At 35.7% G+C, this 21438-nt stretch overlaps 1 protein-coding gene across 7 annotated transcripts in view; it reads right to left on the reverse strand.

The window, feature by feature from the left end:
• Positions 1–21438, reverse strand: part of LOC136029997 (solute carrier family 2, facilitated glucose transporter member 1-like) — a 109540-nt gene that overhangs the window by 58501 nt on the left and 29601 nt on the right. The window contains exon 1 of one of the 7 annotated variants that reach the window (XM_065708597.1): positions 20688–20828. The exons of 2 other annotated variants lie outside the window; for them this stretch is intronic. In XM_065708597.1, coding sequence (XP_065564669.1) covers positions 20688–20705 — 18 coding nt within the window. In that variant the 5' untranslated portion in view covers positions 20706–20828. Of the gene's footprint in view, positions 1–127; positions 185–7212; positions 7348–18454; positions 18473–20687; positions 20829–21438 lie in introns of those variants that run through there. 4 more of the 7 variants (XM_065708600.1, XM_065708594.1, XM_065708593.1 and 1 more) reach the window with 4 other exon arrangements.

A 21438-nucleotide genomic window follows, 5' to 3' on the forward strand; every position in this document is an offset into this window, starting at 1 on the left:
CGGTCCAGGTTGCAAATAACCTTCTCCAGAGAATTCTATTATCCCCACTAGCAAGTAATATATGAAACTAATAGCTTTTATCCATTCAATATTTCTATAAAAAAAAACTAATAATAAGATCCCTTACCGGTGCCATTGTGTATTCAAACGAAGCAGAAAGCACAAGTAACTAAAAAACGAGTCGCATTTTTTCAGAAAAAAAAATCTTGTATAGAAGCGGGCGTGTCCAGCGGCAAGCGAACAAGTTTTCGTTTTCCGCTCTAAAGAGTTGATAGAGTCAATCTTTAATTAAAAACTGGTTTTCAAAAAATATCTACCTCTTATTCCTTTTTTGTGGCTATCGGATTGCCGTAGACTTTTACGCTATAATGGGCATACGTTTTGCTTCCGAGTTCTGTCTGAGTTCATCCACTTTTTATCAGTCGGATAGTGGTTGCTCCGAGCCAAGGCATCATTGCCACCAAATGAAAATTATTACCACTCGAGGTCTATAGCTAAGAACGTACAGAGGGGAGTATAAAGAAGTTTCTTTTTAAGGTTCGCAAGAGACCTCTTATCCCTGGTTGAAACTAGCATTGAACTAGTGACAAACATTTGACAAAAAAGTTTCTTTTGATATTTTTTGAGCTTTGACCCATACTATTTGGTGATTCTATCTGGTTATTCAAGATGGCACTTAAATTAAAATAAATAATGTCTCATCTTCATTATGACTGTTTTCATTGTATTAACGCTTTACAGAGCAAAAAGCTGTTGAAGTTGCCACAAGTTTTTATAACTGTTGACGCACTAAAGACATTTTCCACTCTGACAAGGCGAGAAAATTTCGCAAAAAACTCTCCACCTTTGCTTGAAATCCGGGGATAATTCCTCATTTCATTGACCTTATTTTTCCCATGTAAATCATCTCAGCAGCTGAAAAAAAATCCTAGGACAACTCTCGGGTTAACCAAGAGCAGGGCTATTGGGGGCAGAGGGTGGCAGGCAGCACCAAAGACCAATTGCAACCTTCAAAGGCATAATTTGACGTCGCGTCAGTTATTGTCTTCAGTCAAATCGACTTGCCTTTTTCAGAGGAGCAATCTCCCATTGTGTCACCATTAGTGAATGTGACAAGACAAATGCTTTGGCACAGCTTACTCTAATTACCTGAAGGAGGAGAGTGCTTCAAAAACAGCTTTATCCAGTGCTGCCGATTCGTTTAAGGCCAGCTCCCTAAGGCGGTTATTACGTCGTCGTTTGTTACGATTCTGCTTTAATGACCGGCTTACCTTTTCTCGAGGAACACTGTACGATTGAAATCGCCATTAGTGACTGTGACAAGGCAGATACTTTCGTATTCGTATTCGTATTCGTTTATTTAAATAGCTATCGTAGCACTCAAAAATGAACGCTAAATTACGGTACTTTTACAATCACAAAATTACAATTAACACTTGTTAAATGCTCTTACGAAATATGGTACAAAGGAGTTTGCGGATCTGTTCGTACGGCACTTGATTGGTTCTAGTTTGTTGTAATGCCTAGTATGTCTGCTGATTGATGCAGATGGTGGAAGTATGGATCGGTGCTTCTCGTTTGTTAATAGTGATTTCCCAAATTTCATTATTAGCTCATGTCTTCGGTCGAATAAGGTGGGCAAATTCAAGAGCTGAAGGGCACTTTCGTAGCAGCTGAAACTGGGTCCAAGCATTATTCTAGTAGCGCGTTTTTGGACATGTTCTAGTTCATCTGCCATGTAAGCTATGTTCTGAGTTTGGGGACCCCAAATGGGACAGCAATACTCGAGGAAAGGCCTGATGTAGGTTGTATACGCCAGGAGGAGCTGACGATCAGAGAAGCCTAACCTGCGCATACTTGTTAAACTCTGGATTGAATAGTGACCCTTGTGCACAATATTGTCTACATGCAGCTTAAATGAGCAGTCACTTGTAAATGTTACGCCTAAGATTGTTGCAGAGGAAATAATTAGAAACAGAGCATCTGGGATAGTGATATCTCGCTTGAGTGGATTAAATCGTAAAACTTTTGATTTCTGTTCATTCACTTGTAGACTATTCGACTTACACTGGTTGATGAAGTCTGTGAAGAAAGTCGGGTCAGACTGCTGTTTTGTTACTGCATTTTCGACTATATATTTGAGAAGTGCAGATAAGTTATCAACAAACTCGAAACGCTCTTCAAATTCTGCAAGGATAGGGTTGATTACGGCAAGAAATAAAAGAGCAGCTAATTTCGTTCCTTGGGGGCATCCACAGGTTAATTCTGACCACTCAGAGCAGGTATCTTCTGCCAACAAAGGGTAAACTGATTGCCGTCTCCCTTGTAAGAATTCTCTTACTAATAGAAGTATTTGTTTTTTAGCTCCCATTTCTTTCAGATTAGTTAATGCGGTCAAGTGTTTGATAAGGTCGAATGCTTTTCGGTAGTCCGCCAGAAATAAGTCGACAGTACTATTAGAAGTGTCCAACCACTGGACGATTAAGTGATACATTCGCACTAGATATATTGAAGTGCTACTGCCTCGTATGCAACCATATTGGTACGGATCGATCGCAGGAGCAATTTGTTCTAACAAAGAACGGTAGATAAAACCCTCAGCTACTTTTGCTGAGTTAGGAGTTATCGATATTGGTCTCAGTTGGTGCAGGACTCGGGTGTGTTGACTTTCGGTATAACACGGACATATGCAGCTTTCCACATCTTCGGAAATGATTGTTCTGAGAAACATTGGTTTATCACTGATGCAATAGGCTTGGCTAAGAAAGGTGAGTACTCTTTCATTAATTTCACGGGGAGTTTACCGGGGTATGATGCACAGTTGTTACGTAGTCGTCCAATTGCATAGTGAACTGCCATTTCTGACACCTCTACGATTTCATCAGATATATTGCTGTTAATGATGTCACACATTTGTTCATCACTTACGGTTGGGTGGGTACACATAGCTAACTCTGATTAACCGAAGAAGTGAGTTCTTCAAAACGGCTTTGCTCGATGCTGCCGATTCATTTAGAATCGGCTCTTTACGGGGTTATTCCGTCGAAACGATCTAATAGTTTCTTGAAGCGAAGATTCAACAAATGTTTAAAAAACTGGTTACTTAACTGGGCAAAGAACTACTGATATATCCGGTACTTGGTGCCATTAAAAAAAAAGAAGTTCCTAAGAAATAGTAATAAATAGTAAAATAGTAAAACAAATAGTAAAATAGGCAGTTAGTAATAAAATGGTAAATGAACACTAAGAAATAGAAATTCTTTTAATAGAAATATCGAAGTTGACGAAAAACACAAAAGATGTGATATCAAATTGAAAAAGCACAAAGACACAGAAATTCTTTCATTTGAAAAATCCCCTGTGAAAGATAAGCTTGATAAATTCTCTGATCTATCTAAAGGTTTCTACGCTGTCAGCCCCTATGGGACTTACAGTCTTTTCATATGTATGTTGCAAAATAAATCAGAAGATGTTTTCTCTTGCCATGTGTTTGTTTGTTTGTTTTAGGATTCATCCATAGCAGCATTTGTTATCTTTCTGTTTGATATGATTATTCATTTATTCATGATATGATTTCCAGTTTGAATCATTATATTGTATATTGTAATATTGTATTTTCTGAGAATTTCTTTTTAGAAACAGTATTTGCTTTTTAATTTGGATTGCTATGATTTTTTAATTTAATGTTAATTTAATCGCAGTTCAAGGCTGAATTTCATTCTTAATCAGGTTTAAAATGCAACTCAGTTTAAAAATTTTGTTTTTTATACGTGAAAAATTGGTTGAAAATTTTCATTTAAATATTGTTTTTATTGCAAGCACTATGAACTGATATCATTTTTATACAATTTTAAAAAGGGCTTAAGCTAAATTTGCTTCCCATTTACTCAGACTATCTGTCTTGGCTTTGAATTAAATCCAGCATTTGCGCGAATCAAGCCATCGCTAATTGTAGAAAAAGCCAAGGCAGATAGTCCAAGTAAGTGGGCGAGTCCAACTACAGGCCGTTAAAAAAAGAAACAAAAAAAAGGAGAATGCAATTCTTGTGAAGTATATATGTTACCGCGAATATTTGACATTCCTGAATGTCAACATTCACCAATGAATGTCCTAGATATATATTTTCTCCTTGGATTTATTCAGCATTGCATTTCAAACTTTTCAATTTAATGTAAGGTTTGGTGATGACAGGTTAGGTTAAACTAAGTTTGGCTAGGTTAAGTTAAGCTGCTAACCAGTTTAGTTCAGTTCGCTTTATTTACAAATCAAATAAATTTAACTAATATGGACGTAACCGCCTGAAGAAAGATACAAAACCCATTTCTGATATATATATATATATATATATATATATATATATATATATATATATATATATATATATATATATATATATATATATATATATATATATATATATATATATATATGAATAACCAAAGTTAAACGAATTTAACCAAACCTAACATGAACTAATCTAATCCAACTTTAACTTTTACCACCATAGCTTTATAAGACTAAAAAAAAGTGACTTGCAAAGCTAATCGAATCCAAGCAGAGAAAAATGAATTTTGGAAAATTCACCGGTGAATATCAACATTAACTAGAGTTTGGACATTCACGGTGACATAGACATAATTCAGATTAGCCCCCACCAAGTCAAGATATGCCAAATTCTAGGGTTCATCCGAAATAGAAAATCTAGACATTTGAAGATTTTGATAAAATGAAGAGGACTAGAGAAGATGAAAAAGCCTAGCAGTGGACTTCCTAATTTTGTGGACCCGTTTTCTTCGAAATAGTTCTCCCCCCCCCCACAACAAGACTTGCAATGCTAAGCTGTTAGACATGATTTGACCACCCAAAATAATCAAATCCCCCGGTCTCCCAAGGTGTCTCTCAGACAATCTCAGAGAAAGTTTCAGCTGTGAGAGTTTCTTCCACTTTGCTGAAACATGTACTCCCGGGTCTCCCAGTGTATACTGGTGCATTTTCTATATATACAGAACATTTATTTCATGAAAAACATTCGATGCAATCCCTCATCCCATCACATCACATCAGATCAGATCACCATCTCAGCCAGATCACATCAGAATTACCAACACAGCCTGAACGAGATGGGGGATTCAGTAAGGTCAATGTTGTAACGTTACAACGACAACAGTGGCTCCTTTGGGGTAAAAAAGATACACAATCCAGCTTTTGTGGATGAAGAAATCATTGGTTCCGCTCAATCTATGCTTCTAGTCTTTGCAATGTCATTTTTTCGGTTTAAGGGAGACTTTGTGAAACTGTCCTCGGTCTTCTTGTTTCAGAATATTTTATTGGAGTATAATATAGGGTCTTAACTTGTCCACGTTTCCCCGGCATAGCTCCTATCATGTCCTACAGTGAGGCTTGAAACTGAAGAGAAGAACTATATAAAATAAATTTACCAAAGGGTCTTGTTGAGTTGATGAAGCTAAGTTTGTAATATAAAGTGGGTTCAGAAGAATAAGTGTGTTTTATAATATCTTATAATGTTGCGCTTTGAGACATTTTCTTTTTCCATACTTGCTCATTTCGTTAGTCACAAGTGAGGGTCACGTTGGCTATTTTAAAATTTTTGTATAACGGGATAAAAAGTTTCCAATCTTTTCACAATATATGCTATAGTGTGCTTTACTGTTTGAGCACATATAACCTATACAGCTGATTACCTTAACGGTCGTGAGAGATTTTCAGCAACTCCTAAAACCCGAGCTAATATTTAAATCTCCACTCCCTTTGATCAGTCCCGACAATGGTAAAAAAAAATATGTTAGATGTAAAACTTCCAGCAAAATCACATAGCCTTTTAAATTCTTAAATAATAATTTTAAAATGGTGGAACTTGTATTGAATGGAAGTTTTGTTTTGCGCCGCTCCTATTGATCAAGCCTAAATTCACCTATGGTGCATTAGACTTTTAGTCCCTTACCCTAGTACTGCTGCTACTAATAATTCACTGTATTACTAAGCCGCTTGAAGCAAATATGCCTGCAATACCTCTCCTTCACCTAAATGTTTTCCAAGCTTCACTTTTTGCCCCTTCCCATGCAGTTCCAACTTACTAGGTTCCAAGTTCCAATTTCCTTGGTTTTTTATAAACTAGGATGAACATACGTTTTACGTATAGTTCCAAACAAAAATGATATAACCTTTTACAATTTTAAATACACATTCTAAAATTGCAAAAATAAGAAAAAGGGATTCATAGTCAATGGGAGTTTTATTTCAGTTGAAGTTTAGCCACTGACTGGCTAAACTTAGTAGCCGTCGTTTGTAGTGCAACTGTCAAAGCCGGCTATAAAGAGTTTTAACCCCTTTAAAGAGCTGAAGGTTTGAATTTTGATGATTGAATTGTTAATTGTAATTTCAGTTTTCCTAGTTAGATTTGAATAAATACTCCGATGGTTAGATCAGCTTCTAGACCCCGTGTTTCTCAAACTTATTTAGACATTTTACCCCTTTTTACCCAAAAACCATTTTAGGTACCTTTTCTCAGTTATCAATACATAGGAAACTATAGCTAAGATATATAAATAAAATAGCCAGTCCTAGAGTTAAAGGTTTTTTTTTATTGGTCGGCCACGTACCCCTAAAAATTTTTGCGTACCCCTGAGGGTACGCATACCACAGTTTGAGAATTACTGTTCTAAGCTATTGGAACTGCCCTTATCAAAAAATCAACTTGATTTTTCTAGCTACAATGACTTTTATTATGGGAGAACGAAACACGAACTGTGCCATGCAATTCAACCTATAGTCCCTAGGGTTGACGCAAGTATTGTACAAGCTCATAAAATCCTCCTAAAATAACAAATTAAAATTCAAAGATGAACAAATTCAAATATAATAGAGACTAAACAGAAAATAAAGAAAATCTACGGATTTTAGATGTTAATAGTTTTTTTTATCGACTGATTGAAAATAATTATGACTTAAAATTTTAACTTAAACGTGGTTTTATTGACTTGAGGCTCTGACAGAAATTATCAAAAAAAACTTGTAAATCTGTACTATTTAGCTCAAAGAAATTTAGAAAAAATAAAAAGGTTTTTGATGAGGTTTTTTTAGGATTATCTTAAAATACACAAAAGATTTTTAAGTTTTTAAAACTTTGAAATGTGGAAGTTAAACGCCACTGAGGTTCGGTGCTGAATAAGTAAAAGTCAATATGCTACAAACTTTCTTAGTATGAAGCAAGCCAGTCTGTTTGTAATGGAAACAGATCATAAGCATAATATTCAACTTAACTTTATCCCAAAATAAGTCACAACCATTTATCAACTGGTTTAAATTCTTAAAACCTTGTATAAAAATCTACTGAGCTAAAAACGTAAAAGAAGCACACTGACTTTTAAAATGCGAACAAAAGTTGGCCAAGGAACCGTTTTCCTTAAGAGCAAAAAGATGGCTTGTCTGATTCATCAATTAGTTGAAAAGATCTTTCTTTTAATTAAGCCTTTATTGCGTTTTATTCTATTTCCTCTATCCTTGCGCCTGTCAGTGTCTCGTGACGATTTGAATCTAAAGGACATTAAAGGACACTGTCGTTAATATTGCGCCATCTCTGATTTACAGAGATGAGAAACTCGTCATGCTTCTTGAGAACCGCAATGCCTAGATATTTTCACTTTAAACCCAAAAATGATTTATGGTAAATAGTATATGAACATTATCTCAAGGTTTCATTTCCGCCGTAGGAGGAAGGGGACCAAAATCTAAATTTAGTTAGTCTCTACTTATCTAAGACGACAAGTAAATATATTTATATTCCACTTCATTTTTTTTCTTCTTTTTTTTTTGGGGGGGGGGGGCAAGTGTCAGTAACAAAGAAATTGGAGGAGGCAGAGCTTTGGGTAGTTTTTTACTTTGGGTGGTTCTTGACTAGAAAAAACCATGAGTAAGCATTTGTAGGAATTTTTTCAGACCGCACTCCACATTTTTAAAGTGATTCAGTGGTCAGCAGTGGTTTTGGAACCGTAGCTTTTGGTTCTGCTTATAATGTATTTGATAATGATAATCAAAACAAAATATTAGTTTTTTGAATTGGAGCTCAAGTTTTTTAAGATATGTGAAATTGATAAAGCAGTTAATTACATTATTGAACAACATTTGTGGATCAGAGTGCTATATTTAAAAAAAAGAGTTTATGCACAAAACTAAATTCATCTTTTAGTCCAGCTTCTCAAAAATATATCAGCAAAGCATATTACAAATAGATAAAATACAGGACCTGGCTATCATAAAATTTTATATACTTGACAGAATGATGTAACTATAAAATGAATTGCGATAATACTGACCGCTGTGTGTGTCTGAATCAAACAATTCGTGGTAACGAACTGTAGTAAGAAACGACCCGGCTCAATAGTAACCAAAACTCTAAAAAATGGAATTTTGATACCAATAGTTACATCAAAAGAATCGCATTTTAATGCTGATTTTAGATATATAAGTTTTATCAAGTTTAGTCTTAATATAACAGAAATTATTTCGTATATGAAAGGGGCTAACTCCTCATCAACGCCCCGCTCTTTACGCTAAAGTTTTTTACTGTTTTAAAAAGAAGAGTTGAGAGAAAGAGTCAAACTTTAGCGTAAAGAGCGGGGCGTTGATGAGGAGCAGCCCCTTTCATATACGAAATAATTTCTGTTCGTTTTAAGTTTTAATGTCGGTCCTTACTTTCAGTTAAAAAAAACTTGTTTTTTTTATTTAATTTCTGAACGTTTTTGAATCAATGCATGTCTTAATTTTGGCTCTCCGCAGAGGAATAATTAAAACGAAATTTGCATATTTATTTTTTTTTGGCTAAATGGCATTCTCATAGTTTTGATCGAACGGTTTTGAGAAAAAAGAAGCGGTAGAGGAAGCCTAATTGCCCTCCGATTTTTTGGTTACTTAAAAAGGCAACTAGAACTTAAAAAAAAAACTTGTTTTTTTTTTATTTAATTCGTATAGGAGTGCAGAGCCAACAGAGTCACTATTTTGCAAACATATGAAACACTTCGTGGTAACGAAAAGAAGTAAGGAGCCACTAGGCTGAATAATAACCAAAACTCTAAAGAACGGAATTTTGATATTAATTGATACATCAGAAGGATTTACATTTTATGCTGATTCTGATTATTTACGATCCATTGAGTTTAGAATCACCCATGAAAAGCTATAAACCTGAGAAAATGTTCCTGATTATCGAACGGGGCGGGGGGGGGGGGATCTTGATGAAAATCGCACCATTGAATCCAGCGTACCAGAGAACCCTACTGTAGAGGTTTCTATCTCCCATGTGCAAGAAGGTGGAATTTTGTATTTTTTGCTTGAAGAAAGATCACAGATACGTGCTTATTTTTCCCCCAAGGATAATCATGTTAAATCAATGGTCCTAGAACATCGGAAGAATGCTCATTCCAACAGAAATGGAAGTTCTTGTGCCTTTTTTTTAAGTGATCGATAAGACTGAAGGGCAACTAACCCCCTTCCCAACCATCTTTTCACTGAAGTCGTCCTATCAAAATTTTGAGACAGCCATTTTGTTCAGCATGGTTGAAAGGTCTAATAACTGTGCCTTTGGGGATAGCAAGACCCTCACAGCCCCCAATGGAAAGGTCTTTAATTAGCTGAAATTTGTCCATTGTTTACAAAAAGTATTTGTTATTGCGAAGCATACATATATTTTTCGGAAGAGGGGGATTTATGCTGATCAGGCACGTATGCAGGAATTTATTTCGGGGGGGGGGGCCGAAACCTTCGAAACAGCAGATATAAAGTAGCACTTTTTTTTAGTAACTAAATAAATGCAAAAAGCACGTATATCAGAAAATACAGATTAACTTTAATCAGTAGTATTGTAGCAGATGGGGGAAGGAGACTAAGGCCTCAAAAGTACCTTTTAGACTCAGGTTATGTTCATAGTGATTTAGAACCAGTGATTAATCTATTATATCCGATTGAAAGGGAAATTTTAGGGTTATAGTGCAATATGGGTGCTGTGGGGGTAGTTCTTCTATTGCAAAAACGTCAATTTTAATGAAAAATGATAGTTTCCTAAATTAATCCATTAAAAGCTGTACTTTATCCTGAAAACGCCATAATATCAAGGATAATTCTATTTTGCTGTGGAAAGCAAACTCTTTTTACAAAACAAAATAACAGTACAATCGCTAATTACTTCAAAGAGGGTAAAAAGTTAGACAGAAAATGGGTTAATAATTGGGCAGTGACTTGATCAGATAATTGCATGCTGTAAAATCCAAAAAAAAGCTTCATACATGTATCTAGATTCTTAAAAGATTTCCTACTTTTGCCAGAAATCCCAAGAAACCATGGGGAAATTAAACATTTCGAAAAATTTCAGGGGGGGCGGGCTCGAAGGCCCCCCCCTGCGTACGTGCCAGATACTGATGGTGACTTTCTACGGGGAGAATTTACTGTGGGGAGGGATTTTCCAGGGTTTAACTTTCGAAGAAATATCCTACAATGGTGGAATTTATCTGAATTTCTATACAAATTCTTTTTATTTGTCTTACTTTCTCTCTGCCGACTCAATATTACAAGTGAAGAAATTCCAGGCGAATTTTCGAGGGAAATTTTCAGAAGGGTTGAAGTTGTCTGGAAGATTTCTTCGTGGGGGAAATTTTCCGTGGGAGAAATTCTTCATGAAGGGTGTATTTTCCGCAGAGGTATGATTTATGCCTTGATTTAAAAATGATCATAAATTAAACTCTTTTTTTCAAATGAAAGAATGCCAAGGATAATATTTCAGGCGGAGTCGTCCGTAAAAGCTTTCCGGAGGGAATATTTAGCGAGAATGGGATTATCCGGAAGGGTGACATTTTATATGGAAGGAAGTTTTCATGGAGGAATCTTTCGTGGGGATAGGGAATTTCCTATGGAGGGGAACCAGGTTTCCCGGTATTGTTGGAAAACGACCATAAATTAAATAAAAAAAATTCAACTAAAAGCGAGGACAAATAATAAAACTTAAAACAAACATATATTGTTCTGTATGTGATGTTAGTTGCCCCATACCAAATACCTTTCTATTAAAGTTCTTTAAGTTGTTTTAAGTTCTATTAAGTTCTTTCTACTAAAATTTGACTTTTTGTTCCAATTCTTCAAAAAAGACTCCTGAAATACACGGGCCACTTAATTAGAATATGAAGTTTTTTATAAAAGTACTAAAAAACTTAAGCGTGAAGAGTGAGAGATTGAGGAGAGGGCAACCACCGTCATGTACGGAAAAATGTCTGTTCGTTTTAAGTTTAATGTTGCTCCTTGCTTTCAGTTGAAAAAAACTTGTTTTTTATTTAATAGCCATCCAAAAAATCATGACCAAAAATCATATTTAACGCAAGGCAAGACTTCAGTCACGCACCTCACTCGCCACCTACCGTACACTTATTTTGTAAGTTAGCTACTCCTTGTTTGACACTATCAAATTGTTTTTCGATAGCAAAGTGTCTCTAGATAAAGATCTTGTAAATTTAGATTATTATTGAACAACTGACTACATAAAGCAGTCTAGTTATTCTAGTAGTAACGGAAGCTAAGAACAGAAAAAAAAATTATGATACTGAAGTTTGAAAAAAAAGACTTAAAATTTCTAAATGAACCTGGTTTTTTTTCGAGTTAAAGTACCAGTGAAACTGCAAACTGGAAAGTGGAAACTTACACAGCTCTTTATATCTTAAGATACAAAACACCTGAAATGAAAACACGTTTCGGCCCCTGAATCCATCTTAGGCGTATTTATGCCTTAAAACCGGTATTTTCTACGATTTCACTTTTGTGGTTATAAATGATGAATGAAATCTGGTTGTGTAAGTTTAATCCTTGGTACCACAAAAGCCTCCGCAAGGGAGGGGCTTACAAAAGTTTTTTTTGCGGGGATTTACTAAAAAACTTTTAAAAACCTAATTTTAAAAATGGTTTATTTTCATCTTCGTTAAATTTTTACGATTCGGACAATTTCTTTGGTGGGAGGGTTCAAACCCCTAACACCCCCTGGATACGGACTTGGGTATCTGGCTAACAGTAGGTTCTGCGAAAAGTGTGGTTCAATCCCGCTGTCTAGGACTGTAATGAGAGAAAGATTAAGATGGTCATGACATATTCTACGGATGAAGGATGACAGATTGCCAAGGATTATTCTTTTCAGCCAAATTTCTAGGGCTAAACAGAAAGTAGGTTGATCACGATTGACTTGGGAGGATGTCGCAAAGAAAAATTTGAAGGTAATGGGAACTTCTTGGGAGGGTGGGATGAGGTGGGCTTTTAACATATTGATATAGAGGATGAGTGTGTGAAGCTGTTTTGGCCTCAGGTGGCTTGGTGCAGTGGTGACTTGTTGCTAGTGGTCATATTTTTTCATAATATTACTCATTCAATCAGACTAAAGGACTAAGGGTAGGAATAAGTGAATATGAAAAGGTGACATTGGGTAAAGAAAAGGTTGGTAATATCACCTCGCTAGTGTTATTAATAACAACAGTGGAAGTAGTGAAGATATTAAAAGTACAATTGCCGAGGCTCAGGTTTTTGTTTCACAGTTGAAAAAAGTTTAGAAGAATAGGAAGATAACCCTGCAAACCAAGATTCGAATATTGGATGCTACAGTTATGACTATGGTCAAACATGTTTCTGAAGCATGGGCGCTCCGAAAAGTGGATGAAGGATTTGTTACATGTTTTCCAGAGAGCCTACGGGTTGTTCTAGGTACCCCGCTGACTGAACGTAAACCAAGCAGTAGACTCTACGAAAAGTACGGTTCAATCCTGCGTTTCGGGCTATAATGAAAGAAATTTTCAGATGGCTAGGGCACGTTCTGCAGATGAATAACGACAGATTGCTAGAAATTTTCCTTTTCAGCCAACCGTCTAGGGCTAAACAGAAAGCGAGTCGTGCACGGTTCCAGTAAGAGAGTAGGAGCATGTCGTAAGAAATATTAGGGGGGATATCCACCCTCCGATCACTCTGAATCTTAAAAAGGGCACTGGAACTCTGATTACCAATCCAATTAGCCTCTCCGAAGTTTATACGATCGCCCTTTCTATATAAGCCTTGTATGCTTCGAGGGTAAAACTTACAACCCTTTCCATGAGGGCTGTTGGAGGGTTGTTATACTCAAAGACATAATTTCTGGACCTTTCAACTACGTTGAAAAAAATGGCTTTCTCAAATTTTTGATTGGATGTTTCTGGGCCAATAGTGGACGGGGGAGGTGCGTTAGCTGCGCTCTAATCACTTTCGACTATTAAAAAGGGCAGTAGCCTTTTTGATATTCAATCAAATGAACCCTTTTTTAAGTTTCTGCCCTGGTCTAAAACCCCAAGAAAAACAAAATAAAAAAATAATACACTGTTTCCACATTACTCCTTTCTTAGGCAGCACTGTTGCGCTTTAATGTTTGAAGTTTGAGTCTACCCACCAGGAATTACGAGCCTGAGAAAACGTCAAATGAAGGGGTGAAAAAAAACACACCAATTAATGAGCTAATAAAAATTATACCATTAAATTCAACATATAAGAGAGCCCTATTCCAAACTTTTCAAGCTCCTATCTGCAAAAATGTGGGTTTTGAGTTTTCCTAAGAAAAGAGATTGCAGATGCATGTTTTTTTCTCTTCCCAGAGGTGATCGTAACGAACCAATGGTTTTATAAAACCGGACAAAGGCATATTCGAACGAAAATTGTTCTAGTACCCTTCAAAAGTAGCAAAAAGATTTTGCTAGAGAAAAAGGACAGTTTTTGACGTTTTGTACTGTTAAACCACAACTTTGACCCAGAAAGCCATCGAGTGAAAATTCCAAGATAGCCAATCAATTTTAAATTGTCAAAATACCATATAATGTGCTCTCCAGTTTCAGAGACAGTAATGCTGGATGATGACGTATTCAACCCTAAAGAAAGCAGGTAGTCAATTCAATAAAAAACGGCTTTTCCCTCCTCAACGCCCCACTATTATACGCTAAAGTATTTTTACTGTTTTAAAAAGTAGATTTGAGGGAAAGAGTATTTAGAGAAAGAAAACTTTAGCGTAAAGAGTGGGGCGTTGAGGAGGGAAAAACCCCTTTTATATACAGAGTAATTTCTGTTCGTTTTAAGTTTTAATGTCACTCCTTACTTTCAGTTAAAAAAAAACTTGTTTTTTATTTAATTATCTTAAGACACAGCTGTCTATCCATGTTACGAGTAGTTAAATCACCAAAAACACGTTTAGCTTAGGTGCCGTATTAAAACACGAAAAATACAGAAATGATTACAAAAAGTATATTGTCCAAGCTCCTTTACTGAGGAAGTCAAATCATTATGTCCATCATGTCATTTAGCAGGCAATTTCCCATGAAATTATTTCAAGGGGGCCTGATGTTCGGGGAGAGACTAAATACACAAAAAAAAAGCCACAGGAATATAGTTTGAATATATACATATATATATATATATATATATATATATATATATATATATATATATATATATATATATATATATATATATATAATGAAAAAAGAGATCACCAATGCAACAGCAAAAACACATTAAAAAAGGAATACAGAAGGAGAAAAAGAAAGACTGTTTTCCTTCATTTGTAATTAATATAAATCAGTACTTGAATTAGGCCTTAACCCTCCTCATCCATGCAATCACATAGGTCAAACAGCATAGCCATACACAATCAACCATAAAGAATAATCCATGGACAGGCAGTCGTGTCGTAAGTAAACACAAGTCTCATTTGCCAGATATTAAAAACAGTAAAAAAAGGACAAATAATTCAGAGGCAACCACCCAACACAAGGGCTCATCAGGAGAATAAACGCTTGCCTATAGGGTTTCGGCACTTTAAATTCCCTACCCAGGCAAGCGGTCCATCCCCCTCCCTGTCATGTCCATATATTTTTAATTTCAGCAAGGATAGAGGAGAATATTAGCTTCCATATTATTCGGGCAGGTTTCAGGTCCTCTTAATTCTAATTTATTTTTTATCGTCAATAAGGAAACTTATTATTTGTTTAACTGAAACAAATATGTACTGGATCCTTGACAACATTACAATTAAGAGAATAATTTAAACGTTTAATTTTACTGATCAAAAGTATCGGTCAAGAGATTACAGAGTACACCGAGGGGCTACCCACTTTCTGCCATATGCTTTACATATTCATGTATCTGTTGTTGGATCACGCAAGACATGCGATTGAAGCAACGCCTCTTTACGGAACACACACCACACTTAAAGCCACGCAAGGCTTCAATCACACATGACACTCGCCACCTCTCGTACACTTATTTTGTAAGTGAGCTACTCCTTATTTGACACTATCAAATTGTTTCTAGATAGAAAAGCGTTTCTAGATAAAGATCTTGTAAATTTAGATTGTTATTGAACAACTGACTGCATAAAGCAACAGTTGATAGATACCATTTTTATAGCTTAATGACAGTCTAGTTACTCTAGTAGTAACGGAAGCTAAGAACAGAAAAAAAAGAAAAAAAATATTGTACTTGAGTTTAAAAAAAAAAAATAAAGTTGTAAATGAACCTGGCGTTCTTTTGAGTTAGCGTATCTGGGACAGCGAAGCTGAAAACTGCATTAAGAGGAAACTTACACAAATCTATATCTTAATGTACCAAGCACATGAAATGAAAACATATTTTGGCACCTGAACGATTCTTAGGCGTACTTATACCCGAAAACTGGTATTTTCTGTGATTTCACTTCTGTGGTTACAAATGATGAAGGAAATTTGGTTGTGCAAGTTTCACCCTTGGTGCCACAAGAGAGGGGCTTTCAAAAAGGTTTTTTTGGGGGGGGATGAAATAAAGCTTAAAAACTGTATAAAAAATTGTTTATTTTCATGTTCTTTAAATTTTTACGAGTTGGACACACTTTGTGGGCGAGGGGGACGGTTCAAACCCCTAACACCCCCTGGATGCGGCCTTTGGTGCCTTACTAACAGTAGGCTGTGCGAAGAGTGGGGTTCAATCCCCTTTATAGGGTTATAATGAGAGAAAGATTAAGATGGCTAGGACGCATTCTGCAGATGAAGGATGACAGATTGCCAAAGATTGTGCTTTTCGGCCAACCGTCTAGGGCTAAACGGGAAAAGGTTTACCGCTTTAGAGGTGAGAGGATGTTGTAAAGAAAGATTTAAAGGAATGGGAACTTCTTGGGAGGATGTGATGAGGTAGGCTTTGAACAGGTTGATATAGAGGATGAGCTTGCGTTTCTGTGTTGGACTAAGGTGGCTTGTTGCTACGGTGAGTTGTTAGTAGTAGTAATATATTTACATAATTTTACCCATTCAATAAGACTAAGTCACTAAGGCTAGTAATAAGTGAAGATGAAAAGGTAGTATTGGGTAACGAAAAGATTGGTAGTATCACCTTGGTAGTATTATTAGTAAAGACGGTGGGAGCACTAAAGATATTAGAAGTACAATTGCCGAGGCTCAGGTTTTTATTCACGGTTGAAAAAAGTTTAGTAGATTAGGAATTTAGTCTACAAACAAAGATTAAAATATGGGATGCTACAGCTATGACAGTGGTCAAATATAGCTCTGAAGCATTGGCACTCCCAGAAACGGATGAAAGATTTGCTAGATGTTTTCCAGAGATAATGTCTACGGCTTGTTTTAGGTACCCAGCTGACCGTACCACATTTCAAACAGTAGACTCTACAAGAAGTTTGGTTTAATCCTGCATTCCAGGGCTATAATGAAAGAAGGGTTGAGATGGCTAGGGCACGTTCTTTGGATGAAGGATGGCAGATTTCCAAAGATTTTCCTCTTCAACAAACCGTCTAGGGATAAACGGAAAGCAGGTTGTCCGCGGTTGCGGTGGCAGAATGTCGTATAGAAAGATTTCAGAGAAATAATAACTTCCTGGGAGGGTGTAAAGAGGAAAGCTTTGAATAACTGGAATATACAAGAAAGCTTTGAATAATTGGGTTAGAGGATCAGCGCACGGGGCAGTGTTGGCCTCAGGCGACTTGGTGCTGCGGTGGGTTGTTAGTAGTTATAATCTTCACACCTAACCTTCCTCCCTTCCACTCCAAAAATCTCCCCGAAAAACGTCTTTATACTTACCAATAACCCAATATATATGTAAACAGTGGGCAAAGCTCACAGCCTGCAGCCCATCTCTGAGGGAATTTGTGGTATCAAATCATCCTCAAAGACACAGCTATTAGATTTTTCAACTATGCAGAAAAAACGGCTATCTAAAAAATTTTGATCGGTCAACTTAAAGGAAAAATGAGCTTGAGCGAGACTAGGGGACTAGGATGAAAGTGTTGGGGAAGGGGGCTATCTGCCGTCTAATATTTGTGTTCACTTAAAAAGGGTAATAGAACTTTCGATTTCTGATCAAATGATCTCTCTTCCTATCTTTTACGATCACTTGTTCGATAAGATCAGCCCTGAGAAAAAATATTAATAAACACGTATCCGTGATTTTTCTTCAGGCAAAGAAAAAAGCAAATTCCAGATTTTTGTATATTGGAGCTTGAAACCTCTACACTGAAGTTCTGTGGTATACTGAATCTGATGGTGTGATTTTTATTAAGATCACTTGATGGTTTTTTTTTTTTGGGGGGGGGGTGTCTCCTTTTATCGAAAATTGGGCAAATTTCCGCAGGCTCGTAACTTTTGATGGGTAACATTAAATTTGATAAAATTTGCATATTTTGAGCAGTTATCAAAGTTCGATCCTTTTAATGTCACATAGTATTATCGAGATTCTGCTTCTTAGAGTTTCGGTTATTATTGAGCCACATTAATCCTTACCTACAGTTCGTTACCACGAATTGTTTGAAAAAAGGAAATTTGGGTAAAAACTCAGGAGGTGTAGCTTTTCCTTGAAGGTGTATTTGTCTTTAAGAATCAAGGGATAGTTGATTGCTGATTTGTTTTTGGAAGAAATGCGCTTTCAATTTAACCAATTAGTCGTGCTTACTCGCTTTTACGTCTCAGAGTGATAACATCGGTGAAATTTGGTATTGCCCCCATAACTTCGTAGGTTTGAAGTAAACAATAGGAAATGTAAAAAATAAAGGCAGTTTTTAGGTATGAACAGACCTAATGTGGACCCAGAAGACAAAAGATGTTTTTTCTACAACCTTGGTGCTTTAAGCGTTGCTGAATATGTTCCAATCATTTATGATTAGTCTTTGATAATTTATTTAAAGCTGGCAAAACTTAAAAATCCCTAAAAGTAGCGAAAATATAACCAAACCCAAATTTATCAGGGTAACACGTGTAGAGGCGTTAATTCACAAAAACACAGGAGGAGGGGCAAAATAAATATATTTAAAATTTGAGGGGAAGGGGGAAGCTTTTTTTTTCAATGAAAATACCATAAAAAGCCATTTTTATTGAAAACACCCAGAAATGATATTTTCCAAATTCTAGGAATGTGTACTAACCATTAATTGACACCAGAACACCTTCGTCTGGTAAGAAAACCCTTCGTCAAAACAAAGAAAATCTGAAAAAAAACATAGACTTGATAAAAATTGTGCATCGAAATTTTTTCCTTTTTATGCTTATTTCACAAATGTATAATTCATTTCACTTAATGGTGAGAATTGGGCATAATATTCTCCCCCTTACTCCCCTCCCCCCACTGGAAAAAACATAGACTTGATAACAACTGTGCACCGAAATACTTTTTGTTTAATGCTGATTTCAAATATATGTAATTTTATTTAAATTGATGGCGGGAATAAGGCGTAAGATCCTCCCCCTTAACCCCCACTCCCACTGGAAAAAACATAGACTTGATAACATCTCTACAAATACAGAAGAGAGAATAATGAGGACCTTTTTCCGAAGACAGTGAACGAACAACACCTATTTGAATATTTCGGCCCTATATCTAAGGGCCGTCTTCAGCAAAGAAAATAATAAATAATAACACACTTACAATAAAAGTTCTCGGTTAAAAATCCATTTTTTAAAATAGCCTTGGCATCATTACTTCTTAACGAAAAGTTCAGTCAAGACTGTTTGATAAAAGCTAACACTTTACAAGCTAATAATGTTCATTCATTTCACTAATTGTATTTATTAAAAACTGGAATAATTTCTTATTGCGATATTTGCCTTCTCTGCAGCTAATCTTGTAGTTCTTTTGGGATTGGACTTGTTTTTATTCGTTCCTATGTTTGTTTTATTTTGAATTAGATTATTTTCTATAATTAATTTTGTGTACATAGGGTTGAGTGTGTATTCACCTAAGTCTCTATTTAGGGATGTATTATTATTAAGTTTCGTTTGATTTCGATTGCCTCACCGACAGTTTGTTTGATTCCTAGGTCATTGCTAATTCGAATTGTTTCGTGAAATGTCGCAATAAGAATTTATTTCAATTTTTAATAAATACAGTAAGTGAAATGAATGAACATTATTAGCTTGTAAAATGTTAGCTTTTATCAAACAGGCTTGGCTGAACTTTTTGTTAAGAAGTAATGATGCCAAGGCTATTTTAAAAAATTGATTTTTAACCAAAAACTTTTATTGTAAGTATGTTATTATTTATTATTTTCTTTGCCGAAGACGGCCCTTAGATATAGGGCCGAAATATTCAAATAGGTGCTGTTCGTTCACTGTCTTGGGAAAAAAGTCCTCATTATTCTCTTTTCCGTATTTGTATTATGGAAAGGCAGTGTGGTCTTTGTCATAACAACATCTCTGCATCCAAATATTTTGCTTTTAATACTGATTTCAAATATGTGTAATTTATCTAATTTAATGGTGGCAACAAGGTGGAAGATCCTCCCCCCTTAACCCCTACCTGGAAAAAACATAGACTTGATAAAACTGTGTATCGAAAGATTTTGCTTTTAATGCTGATTTCAAATATATGTAATTTATCTAATTTAATGGCGGCAATAAGGCGGAAGATCCTCCCCCCTTAACCCCCCCCCCTGTAAAAAACATAGACTTGATAAAAACTGTGCATCGAAAGATTTTGCTTTTTATGCTGATTTCAATATATGTGATTTATCTAATTTAAAGACACATATTTATTAGAAGTGCACTCGAAAGTTCAAAAGTTCGATTTTTTTGGGCCTACAGTGTGCTAGTGTAAAGATAGGCCTAAAAGTTTATTAGCAGCGCGTTCGAAAGTTCGAAAGTTCGATTTTTGGCCTTTCAATGTGTTGATTTAAAGACACATATTTAATAGCAGTGCCCCAACTAAAACTGTCAAAAAATCTATCTCAAAATAGGACCGTATCAAAAATGGGGGAGACCCCTCTCCGACATATTATTTGCCTGAATTTACTATAATTTCTATTGCTTTATTTTACATTTAGCCTTTGAAAAGCAGGGATGGGGCAACCCTGGATCTTCCCTTAAATGGTTTCCCAGTTCATGTAAAATTAACATCTTGATTGTTCCCCAAATTATTCACCCAGGACCATAGAGGTATTTAGGTGAAAAATATGGATTAGCACATACTTTTCAAGGCGATTTTGAAAAAAATATATCTAATTATTATGGTGCAAAGAAAAATAATTTATTTAGCTTTCGGTTTTGTTATTTTGTCCTAAAGAATAACAAAAAAGGAACACACAAAAGAATAGATAGAAAAACAAAGCGAAACATCTAATAAAATTATTGCAATAAACTATCATAACTGGAAAAAAATATTACCTTGGCTTTTTTTGACATATCTGATAAGAAATTCAAAACACCTCTAATGGATCACACAGAAAACTGACAAATTTTTAGTCAATCTCTCTGGCCAGAGACAGATAAAAGCTTGATTCTTTAGAAAATCCGTGCGTCGAGACGAAACTTTTTGTTTATCTATGTGTAAAATTCCAAAGAAAAATTTCAACTTATTTTTAAAACGAGACAAGTTCTACAAAGAAACGATATAAAGGCCAAATACCACGAACTGTTTCATCTCTTCGTATTTCTTTTTCTCATTCCTTAAAACTAACTAAAATAAGGAAGTGAACCACAGGCTGTTAGATTTTCTGTGGTTTACGAAGTTTAAAATTAACCACAATACCAATGAAAGTTCAAATGTTAACCTTTTTCTGCACGAACGAATTTCAACGAAACTAAGGAAGAAAATTGAAGGTTGTCCTAGGAGATGAGCAAGAGCGAAGTGGGTATTAAGGTTAGACTTCAATCAGGAATACAAGGTGGATTCTATTTCGAGAACGGGGAAAAGGTTAAATGTTAAAAGTATATTGAAATACTAATAGTAAATGCCAACAAATGAAGATGCGCATTATATTGTAATTTGCTGGTCGTACTTTAGGAGAGTCTGGGATCGTAAATGTCCAATAACGATGATCATGCGCACCAGTTTTCGGAGCTTTTGGGGTATAGATTCACTCAGAAATGGGATTTCGGTCACTGATTCTCTAAAGGATGATATTGAAAGGTGTTT

Source organism: Artemia franciscana, chromosome 8 (genome assembly GCF_032884065.1).
Source record: "Artemia franciscana chromosome 8, ASM3288406v1, whole genome shotgun sequence".
Lineage (NCBI taxonomy): Eukaryota > Metazoa > Arthropoda > Branchiopoda > Anostraca > Artemiidae > Artemia > Artemia franciscana.